Source organism: Pollachius pollachius, assembly GCF_949987615.1.
Source record: "Pollachius pollachius genome assembly, chromosome: 3".
Classification (NCBI taxonomy): Eukaryota; Metazoa; Chordata; class Actinopteri; order Gadiformes; family Gadidae; genus Pollachius; species Pollachius pollachius.
In genome coordinates this window covers 51,197,870-51,209,381 of record NC_136936.1, presented here as the reverse complement: position 1 = coordinate 51,209,381, position 11,512 = coordinate 51,197,870, and the positions used below count along the sequence as shown (strand labels likewise).

Here is an 11,512-nt window from a genome sequence, read left to right as displayed (position 1 = left end):
GCTTAAAGCAACGGTGCGCGTGATAGCTGGCGGTGTCTGGTATCATTCACTTCTGATCCACACTTCATGGCTGTTCATTTGCTGGATTCTCTGCGCTGTTTGCACCAGAGTCTATGATCGGATGTTATCAGCATGTGTTATCATTCTACTGCCCACCATTAGTTTTCTTTCCTTTATTAGCCTCATCAGGGTGTCTTCTTCTACTGTCGTAAAATGCTGGTTCCTTAGCATCCATTTGAATCCTGACCCCAAGAATCGAAATCCAATCGTCTCGTGAGTTCCCGAACGATTCCCGCCCTGAATCCTTAGCCGCCTCCCCGTTCCTCCCTGACCGACGGACATGAGGAGTGTGACGGGTCGATGGGGGGGAGGGGGGGGGGGGGGACAGCGTGATGAGCAATCCATAGCCCGGCCTCGGGTCTCCTTAAGGGGCGCGGCTCCGAGGTCACTTTCAAAACAGAAGCGTTAGGCGTCGGGACGCCGGTGCCCAGCGAGGGCGGCAGCGTGCTTGGGTTCCCCTCGCTGCCCAGCCTTCCTGTGTTTACATCCCTCCCCGCCGCCGGGTCCACGAGGTGAGGAACACACTCTCCTTCCTTCTTGTTGATGTGAGGATCCGCTCGCTGCAGAGCCGGGTGCAGGTGTTCATAGCGCTATGAGAGCACGAGGTAGATTGCAGTTCAGACGCATCGATGTGTTTCCCTGAGGCGGTCCAAGCCGAGGCTTCGCGGAGCAGCGATTAAATGTGACAGCTGATTGTGCCTGGATCCTTTCTGGGATCTTTGTCCTCATTATGTGAAACACAACACCGTGTGTGCTGCTATTAATACCACGATTACTACGAGTCCCTGCTCATGGCCGACCGGCCGCCTAACCCGTCTCCCCTCCCCTCCGCTGCCTCATGGCTGCCGCTGTCAGTCTAGCGTCGGCGGGCGTCTTCGGCCAGCCCGTCCCGCCGCCCTATGGCCACAACCTCTGCAGAGGCTGCCCCCCCCGGCCCAGGGCCCCGTGTGCAAGCAGCGGTTCCCCCGGCGCCCCGGGCTCCCGGTCAAAGCCTTCAGGAGCCCCCCCCGTCTGCCCCCCATGACCACCGGGACCACCGCCTGGGGGCGCTGGAGGAGGAGGTCCCGTCGGGGGGAGGACGAGGCGCGGCTCCGGCTCCTGATCCAGGCCCGTCTGGAGGAGGCCGTCCGGGCCGGGGGGGGCGCTGAGTACGTGTGGACGCTGCGGGGGGCGGTCCGGAGGGCTGACGGAGGAGGGGGTGCGGACGGTCTGGCGCTGGGCGGCCGACGTGACCCTCGACCCCGACACGGCGCCGCCGAGCTGCTGCTCGCCCTGGGGGGGGCGGCACGGGGACCAGGCCCTGCACCCCCCCGACCGGTTCTACCCCGGGACCGGCGTCCAGGGCCGGGCCCCCCGACGCCGGGGGCGGGGCTACTACGAGGTCCGGGGGGCGGGGAAGGCGGCGTGGGACCTGGGGGTGTGCCGGGGGTCGGTGGACAGGGAGGGGGGGGGCGGGGCGGGGGGCGCTGGGCAGCCCCCCCCCCCCCCCCCCCCCCCCCCCGCTGTGGGCGTGACCTGGACCTGGAGGCGGGCCAGGTGTCGTTCTACGACGTGGACCGTCGCGCCCCGACTTCAACCCCCCTGGTGGCCACGCCCCTCCCCCCTGGTGGCCACGCCCCTCCCCTGGTGGCCATGCCCCTCCCCCCGGTGGCCACGCCCCCAGTGGCCACGCCCCTCCCCTGGGGGCCACGCCCCTCCCTGTGTGACGGGGTCAGAGGTCAGCCTCCGTTATGGGCTGGTATTGTGATCATTTGTAGTGATGTGAGTTTTGTTTACCGGTATTTTAATTAAACCTATAAATCTTGAAGTGTGAGCTTCTTATTCATTACGTGGGATGTTTGTCTGCCTTTTGTCTGGACAATGTATTTGAAATGTAATGTGGTAACTTGATTTGTGTGTGTGTGTGTGTGTGTGTGTGTGTGTGTGTGTGTGTGTGTGTGTGTGTGTGTGTGTGCAGGCCCCCGCCCGCCCCCCCCCCTCCCCGGCGCTGTGTGCGGTGGTCTGGACTCTGCTCTCCGCGGGGGTCCTGCTGGCGTTGGGCTTCCTGCTCTTCACCCTGCGCTTCAGGAACAACAGGTACAGTCACACACGCGCACGCACACACACACACACACACACACACACACACACACACACACACACACACACACACACACACACACACACACGCATGAACGCACGGTGGCAACCTTGCTTGGTGAGTGAGCCGCCTCCTTCCAATCAGCACACGAACCGCAGCTTACTTAAAGCCAAAATGGCACTTTTATTCAAACATAAATTATATTACTATCAAACCAAACAAAACCCAGCTTCAGAGGAATCCACAGTCTTGTTCTTCCGGTGGAATCACATCACCCGCAGAGACCGGTCTCTCCCGAATGCGAACCAGGAGAGCCCTGAATGAGTGTGAAGCATGCTTCCCCCCTGATCCTCAGGTGCTCCGCATTTCAATGATTGGCCCCAGTGCTCTAACTGGCGCCATCTGTTGGAAATCTGTGGTACAGCGCCTCCACAACCTGCCCCCTGGGGCGCTGTGCCAGAGACGGGTTGCCACAGTACACACACGCACGAACGCACGCACACACAGACACACACACAAACATGCACACACACCCATATACACTCACATGCTCTCACATGGGGTGCAATAACAATTGAAGAATTCCTGTGTGTGTGTATGTGTTAACGTGTGTGCGCGCGCCCGTGTGTGTGTGTGTGTGTGTGTTCTGCCTGGCAGGATAGTGAAGATGTCCAGTCCCAACCTGAACATCCTCACGCTGATTGGGAGTATCCTCACCTACTCCAGCGGCTTCCTCTTCTCGCTGGATGGCCTTTGGCCCCGCGGAACCTCCACCTCCGTTATTCAGGTGGGCCCGGACCCTCACGACGAACGAGAACACGTTGATGCAGGGAACATTGGCGCCACCGTGTGGCCATCGGGTGGTACTGCAGCCACACAATGATCGTTCCAGTCGTTTGTCGCTCTGCTGAGCGTCTCTCTTGGTGTGTGTTCCTCTTGGTGTGTGTTCAGGCTCGGACCTGGGCCCTCTGTGTGGGCAGCACCCTGGTGTTCTGCCCCCTCCTCGGGAAGACCTGGCGGCTGTACCGAGTGTTCACCCAACGCCTCCCCGACCAGAGAGTGGTGCGTGTCTCCCCCAGGCCTCGTTCTCACACTCAGCAGATCCTCATGTCCGCCGCTCCTTCACATGCTCGTGTAGAATTCACTGACTCTTCTTCTGCATTTTAAAGGATGCAGCGCTTGCATCACATTGAAATGCCTTTCCGCCACGTTTTTTGCAAAGCCACTTCTGTCTAGGAGGTCGTAGATCGAACACACACAAACACACACACGCATACAGACACACACACACACACACACAGCAACACACCCCGATACACACACACCATGTGCCTTTTCCATGTGCGTTCATTAAACTGGTTATTTGAAGGTTCTAAAGTGTCGTCCAGGGGCCGTTCAGAGCGCAGCTGAAGCTCTATGAATAGTGTCTCATTAAGGGGTGTGTGTGTGTGTGTGTGTGTGTGTGTGCGTGCCTGTGTGTGTGTGTGTGTGTGTGTGTGTGTGTGCGTGCCTGCCTGTGTGTGTGCGTGCCTGCCTGCCTGTGTGTGTGTGTGTGCGTGCCTGCCTGTGTGTGTGTGCGTGCCTGCCTGTGTGTGTTTGTGTGTGTCTGCCTGTGTGTGTGTGTGCGTGCCTGCCTGTGTGTGTGTGTGCGTGCCTGCCTGTGTGTGTGTGCGTGCCTGTGTGTGTGTGTGTGTGCGTGCCTGCCTGTGTGTGTGTGTGTGCGTGCCTGCCTGTGTGTGCGTGCGTGCCTGCCTGTGTGTGTGTGTGTGTGTGTGTGTGTGTGTGTGTGTGCCTGCCTGTGTGTGTGCCTGCCTGTGTGTGTGTGTGTGCGTGCCTGCCTGTGTGTGTGTGTGCCTGCCTGCCTGTGTGTGTGTGTGTGTGTGTGTGCGTGCCTGCCTGTGTGTGTGTGTGTGCCTGCCTGCCTGTGTGTGTGTGTGTGTGCGTGCGTGCCTGCCTGTGTGTGTGTGTGTGCCTGCCTGCCTGTGTGTGTGTGTGTGTGTGCGTGCCTGCCTGTGTGTGTGTGCGTGCCTGCCTGTGTGTGTGTGTGCGTGCCTGCCTGTGTGTGTGTGTGCGTGCCTGCCTGCCTGTGTGTGTGCGTGCCTGCCTGTGTGTGTGTGTGCGTGCCTGCCTGTGTGTGTGTGTGTGCGTGCCTGCCTGTGTGTGTGTGTGCGTTCCTGCCTGCCTGTGTGTGTGCGTGCCTGCCTGTGTGTGTGTGTGCGTGCCTGCCTGTGTGTGTGTGCGTGCGTGCCTGCCTGTGTGTGTGTGTGTGTGTGCATGCCTGCCTGTGTGTGTGCGTGCCTGCCTGCCTGTGTGTGTGTGTGTGCGTGCGTGCCTGTGTGTGTGTGCGTGCCTGCCTGTGTGTGTGTGTGTGCGTGCCTGCCTGTGTGTGTGTGTGTGTGCGTGCCTGCCTGTGTGTGTGTGTGTGCGTGCCTGCCCCTGCAGGTCATCAGGGACCTCCAGCTGATGGGCCTGGTGGGGATGCTAACGCTGGCCGACGTGCTGCTGCTGACCTCCTGGGGCCTGGCCGACCCCCCCCGCTGCTCCCGATCCCTCAGCGCCGTCCTCCAGGTGACCTGGGGGGCCCCTGGGGTTAGCCCCCTAATGTACACACTGGGTGTGTGTAGTACGTCCTGCCACCTAATGTACACTTACTGTATGTTGTACGTCCTTGTACTTAAAAGATAGTACTTAGCATGGTGTAGCGTCTTACCCTAGCTACCTCTGTTGTATACGGGGAATGGGTTAACCTAGTGATAGTTAGTGCTCGGCACTTGGTTCTATGAACAACCTTACTGCACCCACAGTGATATATTGTTGTTTCACCTTCTTCTGACGTCACTTTGGATAAAAGCGTCTGCTAAACGCCCTCAATTGAATGTAAATGATGAGGTGCTCAGAGTTTTTTTTTATTAATAGCAGTGTTTCCATCTTGTAATGAGTGTACGTGTTTAATCCTTAAAACAACATGCTGTAGTAACGGTTGATAGCTGCTGATTCCCTGCTCCCTTAACCTTTGTCCGCTCCCGCCAGGTGCTGGAGGACGACGTGGCGTTCTCCCTGACCCCCCAGGCCTCCTGCTCATCCCTGTACTCTGAGCTCTGGCTCGTCCTCATCGTAGTGATGAAGGTGGGTCCCACCTTCCCTGTTAGCTCTACAGCTAACAGGCGTATCAGGAGTCTGCACCCACTCCTCTGGAACCATATCCTGTTCCTCTGATTCCTACTCGTCATTTATAGATCTCCACAATCATAAAAAAAGACGCAATCTAAAATTAAAGTTTTGCCAACCCTAGCAAAAAGCAACATTTTGCTTCTAATATTTTAAATTTAAAGTATGTCTCAGTCAGTCTCCGACCAGCGTGCGGGCGGTCTAACCTCGGCTCTGTCCTCCTTGCCCTCCAGGGGGGCCTCCTCCTCTACGGGACCTACCTGGCCGGCCTCACCAGCAACGTGAGCCACCCCCCCGTCAACCAGTCGCCCACCATCATCACGGCCGTCGCCCTGGCAACGCTGTCGGCGGCGGCGGTGCTCCCCGTCTCCGTCCTCCTGCCGGCCTGGCCCAACCTGGTGTACGGCGCCGTGGCCGCGGCCATCTTCACCTGCACCACGGCCACCAACTGCCTGCTCTTCATCCCCCAGGCAAGACCCCCTCCCTGCCCTCTGCCCCCCTCCAGCTGTCAGATCAGAGTAGAGGAATCACCTGTCTCTATCTCTGTCTGTCTCTCTCTCTCTCTCTCTCTCTCTGTCTCTCTCTCTGTCTCTGTCTCTGTCTCTATCTCTCTCTCTCTCTCTCTCTCTCGCTCTCTGTCTGTCTCTCTCTCTCTTTCTCTCTGTCTCTCTGTCTCTGTCTCTATCTCTCTCTCTCCCTCTCTCTCTCTCTCTGTCTCTGTCTCTCTGTCTGTATCTCTCTCTCTCTCTGTCTCTCAGCACACATCATGTCAGCGTCATCTCGTGTGCCTTCAGAAGACAGTGGCTCGCTGGGTTGTATTTCCCGTCTGCACAGTGAAACTTCCAGTGTATCCGTGTAACAGACAGGGAGCGTGTGACTGACTCTGTCCGCCTCACACCAGACACGTCCAATCAGTTCATCAGACAGAAACTGACGACGGGAGACTTATGACAGATAGAAATGCCCCCCTGCGCCCCTTTTGACACGTCTGGTGAGAGAGACGCGGCCCCCAGGGCCCACAGTCAGCCCAGCGGAGGAGCTCTGATACCCTCCGCTGAGTGAATCAGCCCTGGACGCTGGCTGAGTGGTTGTGACTCACTCTCTGGAGGACGTGCCATGTGGCTCGCTACCAGCGTACGCTCCGATAAAGGAATGCACCGCAGCGCTGAGGAAGGAAGCGCGTGCAGCATGAGCAACAGGCTCTGATTGCACAACTGCTGGAACGGCTCCCCACAGCTGGCGGGGGGGAGGGGCCTGAGGCTGAGGGTTCAGAGGCTGAGTCTCAGAGGGTTTAGAGGCTGAGGGTTAGAGGGTGAGTCTCAGAGGGTTAGAGGCTGAGTCTCAGAGGGTTAGAGGCTGAGTCTCAGAGGGTTTAGAGGCTGAGGGTTCAGAGGCTGAGTCTCAGAGGGTTTAGAGGCTGAGGGTTAGAGGGTGAGTCTCAGAGGGTTAGAGGCTGAGTCTCAGAGGGTTTAGAGGCTGAGGTTTAGAGGCTGAGTCTCAGAGGGTTAAGAGGCTGAGTCTCAGAGGGTTCAGAGGCTGAGTCTCAGAGGGTTCAGAGGCTGAGTCTCAGAGGGTTTAGAGGCTGAGGGTTCAGAGGCTGAGTCTCAGAGGGTTTAGAGGCTGAGGGTTAGAGGCTGAGTCTCAGAGGGTTTAGAGGCTGAGGGTTAGAGGCTGAGTCTCAGAGGGTTCAGGCGCTGCTGTTATCTTCGTACTGCTTAGCGCTTTATAATCTGTAGAAATGAACCATCCCGCTGGTAAAGGAGAGCGTGGAATCAATGACTCTAACTACTTTGATTGGAGTTAAATACAATTACACACGTACTATGAGAATACCCATCACGCACACACACTCACCGTTCTATTCACATATCCCAGAGAGGGGAACCAGATGGCGGAGACTGACCAGACGTCCCTAACCTCTCCGCCCCCCCCCACCCACCCACATAGATCACACAGTCCCGGCGGTTCGAGGAGGAGAGCAGCTCCCCTGCTCAGATGGCCAAGTTCTTCAGCAGCCCCAGTAGGAGCCAGGGGTCCTGCTACAGCCAGGACGAGGTCCACTACCTGCTGGGGGAGAACAGCTCCATGAAGAGGCTGCTGAACGAGGTTCCCCACGCACCGCCACACCTACTGTAGACTACTGTCACCTCCACACCTTCTGTAGACTACTGTCACCTACTGTAGACTACTGTCACCTACTGTAGACTACTGTCACCTCCACACCTACTGTAGACTACTGTCACCTACTGTAGACTACTGTCACCTACTGTAGACTACTGTCACCTCCACACCTACTGTAGACTACTGTCACCTACTGTAGACTACTGTCACCTACTGTAGACTACTGTCACCTCCACACCTACTGTAGACTACTGTCACCTACTGTAGACTACTGTCACCTACTGTAGACTACTGTCACCTCCACACCTACTGTAGACTACTGTCACCTACTGTAGACTACTGTCACCTACTGTAGACTACTGTCACCTCCACACCTACTGTAGACTACTGTCACCTACTGTAGACTACTGTCACCTACTGTAGACTACTGTCACCTCCACACCTACTGTAGACTACTGTCACCTACTGTAGACTACTGTCACCTCCACACCTACTGTAGACTACTGTCACCTACTGTAGACTACTGTCACCTACTGTAGACTACTGTCACCTCCACACCTACTGTAGACTACTGTCACCTACTGTAGACTACTGTCACCTAATGTCACCTCCACACCTACTGTAGACTACTGTCACCTACTGTAGACTACTGTCACCTACTGTAGACTACTGTCACCTACTGTCACCTACTGTAGACTACTGTCACCTACTGTAGACTACTGTCACCTCCACACCTACTGTAGACTACTGTCACCTACTGTAGACTACTGTCACCTACTGTAGACTACTGTCACCTACTGTCACCTACTGTAGACTACTGTCACCTACTGTAGACTACTGTCACCTCCACACCTACTGTAGACTACTGTCACCTACTGTAGACTACTGTCACCTACTGTCACCTCATTGCGACCTTAGAAAAATACAAGAACAATATTGAAAAACAGAAAACCTAAGAAAGACAGCCTGATTTAATAAGAAACATAATGACCTTTGTTTTCATGCTGAGGTGAGATAATAGATGAAAATAATAGTAACAAATCTAAGAAATCTAGGCAAATGTGGTGTGACTTTACCATCATGAATATACATACCCAGTGCTAGTAATGGTTAGCCTACACATGTTTAGAGAGAAGGAACCTCCAGCAGTTCAGTTCTTCACCATGTTTTTTAGTTCTGGCTGTGCAGTGTTGATGGGTTCGCCCAGTGACTGGTGTCGGGTTAACCCTGACCATGACCCTAACCCTGACCCTAACCCTGACCAGGACCCTAACCCTGACCATGACCCTAACCCTGACCAGGACCCTAACCCTGACCAGGACCCTAACCCTGACCAGGACCCTAACCCTGACCCTAACCCTGACCCTGACCCTAACCCTGACCCTGAACCTAACCCTGACCATGACCCTGACCAGGACCCTAACCCTGACCATGACCCTAACCCTGACCAGGACCCTAACCCTGACCAGGACCCTAACCCTGACCAGGACCCTAACCCTGACCAGGAACCTAACCCTGACCCTAACCCTGACCAGGACCCTAACCCTGACCATGACCCTGACTCTGACCTTGACCCTGCCCCTGTCCCGTCCAGAAGAACGCTGTGATCGACGGCCTTCAGGAGCAGGTGACCAACGCCAAAGACAAGCTGCTGCGTCTGGTGACCTCCAGCCGGCCCTGCCCCCCCGGCCACGCCCTGGACTCCGCCTCCAGCCGGCCCTGCCCCCCCGGCCACGCCCTGGACTCCGCCTCCAGCCAGAGCACGGGGGCGGGGCCCTCCGACGGCCCCGGGACCCCTCCCCCTGGTAGGGGCCCGCCGCCCTCCTCTCCTCCGGGCCGGGCCCCCGTCCCCACCCCCGCCGGGGGCCCCATCCCCCCCGGGCCCCCGGCCGGCTTCGTGCCCCCCCCTCTCCCCGTGGAGCGGGCGGGGGGGCCGCAGGGGGCGGGCCCTCAGGCCAGCTCCGTGGAGCCCGGGGCCAGAGACCCCAGGGTAGGGGGGCGGGGCCACCACGCCTCCGAGCCCCCGGGGCCCGCTGGGGGGCCCCCCTCGGACCGGGCGTGGCCCCCCCCCGGCCTGGGGGGCTTCGTGAGCAGCCTGCAGCTGCAGGAGGTCCTGCAGGAGCTGAGCATGGCGGCCTCCCTCTCCGGGGGCCCCCCTGGGGGCCCCCCGCCGCACGTCTTCACCGACGCCTCCCTCCTCACGCCCCTCCCCCTGCCGGCGCCCTGGACCCCGCCCCCCCCTGGGCTGTTCGGCCCCGCCTCCCCCCACGCCATGAGGCGGGCGGGGCCCCCTCCCTCCTTCCCCCCGGGCCCCGGCCCGGGGAGAAGGAGGGGCGCCCCCGCCAGACCCCGAGACCGGAGGAAACCGGGCCCCACGTCGCCCCCACGCCACGCCCTGCCAGGGCCCCGCCCCTCCAGCCTGGGCAGCAGAGAGGAGGAGGAGGAGGAGGAGGAGGAGGAGGAGGGGGAGGAGGGGGAGGAGGAGGAGGAGGAGGAGGAGGAGGAGAGGCAGAGGAAAGCGGGAGAGAGAGGCTGGGTGAGCAGAAGGGGGCGGGGGTGTCACTGGCCCCGCGGGCCCCCGGGGGCCCCTCCCCCCCGCGGCGCCGGGGCCCCTCCAGACGAGGACCGGGCGGGCAGGGAGGGGGGTAGGAGGGGGGCCTGCAGGGACCGCTACGGCTCCTGGGACACGGACTCCAGCAGCTCTGCGGACTACGGCCTGTACCACCGGCCGTACTGCGACGCCTGCCTGCAGCGCGGCTCCCTGCTGAGCTCCTCCTCCTCCTCCTCCTCCTCCGACGAAGACGAGGACCACGGGGAGTACGGGGGCTACAGCGGCCTCTACCGCGGCCCCCACCCCGTCATCTTCAAGGAGGACCTCACACCCACCTTTGTGTGAAGCCAGCCGCGCACAAGCAGGCACAAACATGATCACACACACACTCACGCATACACACACACAGAGGCACACGCACGCACACCAACCAATATGATCACACACACACACACACACCCCAGCCTGTCCCCCGCCTCCAGGGCCTCCAGGTGATTCCCCAGCCTTCCCTCGGGAACGGTTCTAACTTTAACCCGACCGGACCTGAAGCAGCACCGATGCCTCAGCGTTCCCCACGCTGGTGGCGAGGTGTGTGCCTCCAGACCCTCTCTGGTCCAGAACGGGGGTCCGGTCTGACCCCCCGCCGGGACCTGGGGGCTACGGATCGGGACCCGGGATGGGTCCGCCCTGTGGAGCTGCTGGTCCCGATGGGAATGCTCAGAGGAACAACGTTTTGTACCGCTCACAGTCATCCCAGTGGATGGGAGAATAACCCATACATTCTGCACATTGACAGGTATTAAGATAGCGTTCAGTGGTCCACAAACCGTTTTCTAATCGTAGTAGCTTCATGCGTTCATAAGCCCTCCCTGCGTTGGGTGGAGGGACAGAGTGAGTGAGTATTGGGAGGCCTCACACCAGCGATACCACCTGAGGGATTAATTAAACCAGTTAACGATGCTCTGAGCCGGTTCTGTCGGTCTCCGACTGAACAAGGTGCCTCTGAACGTGTTTTTTTATTGTGAATGAATGTCCTCTGATGACCTCTGACCTCCACTTGCGTCCCAAATCAACCGGGAGAGATGAGACGGAGTACAGGGAAGCTAGTCCCAGAGAACGGACCGGTCTCCCACGACGACCGCCACCAGAGGGGCTGCAGACTTATTTATTTATTTATTTATAGACGTTTAAAGTGTCTGTTTTTTTTCATACGAATCGAAATGACTAAACTTATAATAAAAACATGAAAACAAGATGGATTTGTTTGATGGGTGCAGGGAGAGAGAGAGGGTGAAATGACCTTTTTGTTGTATATTTCTGAATAAATATTACAGTATAATGTTACATCATTTTCCCAGTATGACGTACAAAGGCCATCGACCAATCACAGAACGAATGTACAAGTTGGACAGGAGGGCCCAGCCCCTTCCTCATGAGGCTAGTGGGATGAATCTATGAATGTATGAATATTAAAAACCAAAGCTTCTGCTCTGCTTTTTGCCTTTTCAGGGCATCTGTGTGAGCAACTATTT

At 58.1% G+C, this 11,512-nt stretch overlaps 1 protein-coding gene across 1 annotated transcript; it reads left to right on the top strand.

Moving 5' to 3' along the window:
• Positions 1 to 1,080: 1,080 nt before the first annotated feature.
• Positions 1,081 to 10,953, top strand: gpr156 (G protein-coupled receptor 156; the record flags this gene model as incomplete). The annotated part of the gene is made up of 12 exons (XM_079733867.1): positions 1,081 to 1,488; positions 1,597 to 1,770; positions 2,018 to 2,136; positions 2,798 to 2,927; positions 3,092 to 3,202; positions 4,583 to 4,708; positions 5,171 to 5,266; positions 5,542 to 5,778; positions 7,256 to 7,414; positions 9,024 to 9,706; positions 9,758 to 9,852; positions 10,048 to 10,953. The coding sequence occupies 12 exons, from the start codon at positions 1,081 to 1,083 to the stop codon at positions 10,323 to 10,325; spliced, it is 2,616 nt and encodes an 871-aa protein (XP_079589993.1). The 3' UTR covers positions 10,326 to 10,953.
• Positions 10,954 to 11,512: the final 559 nt, after the last annotated feature.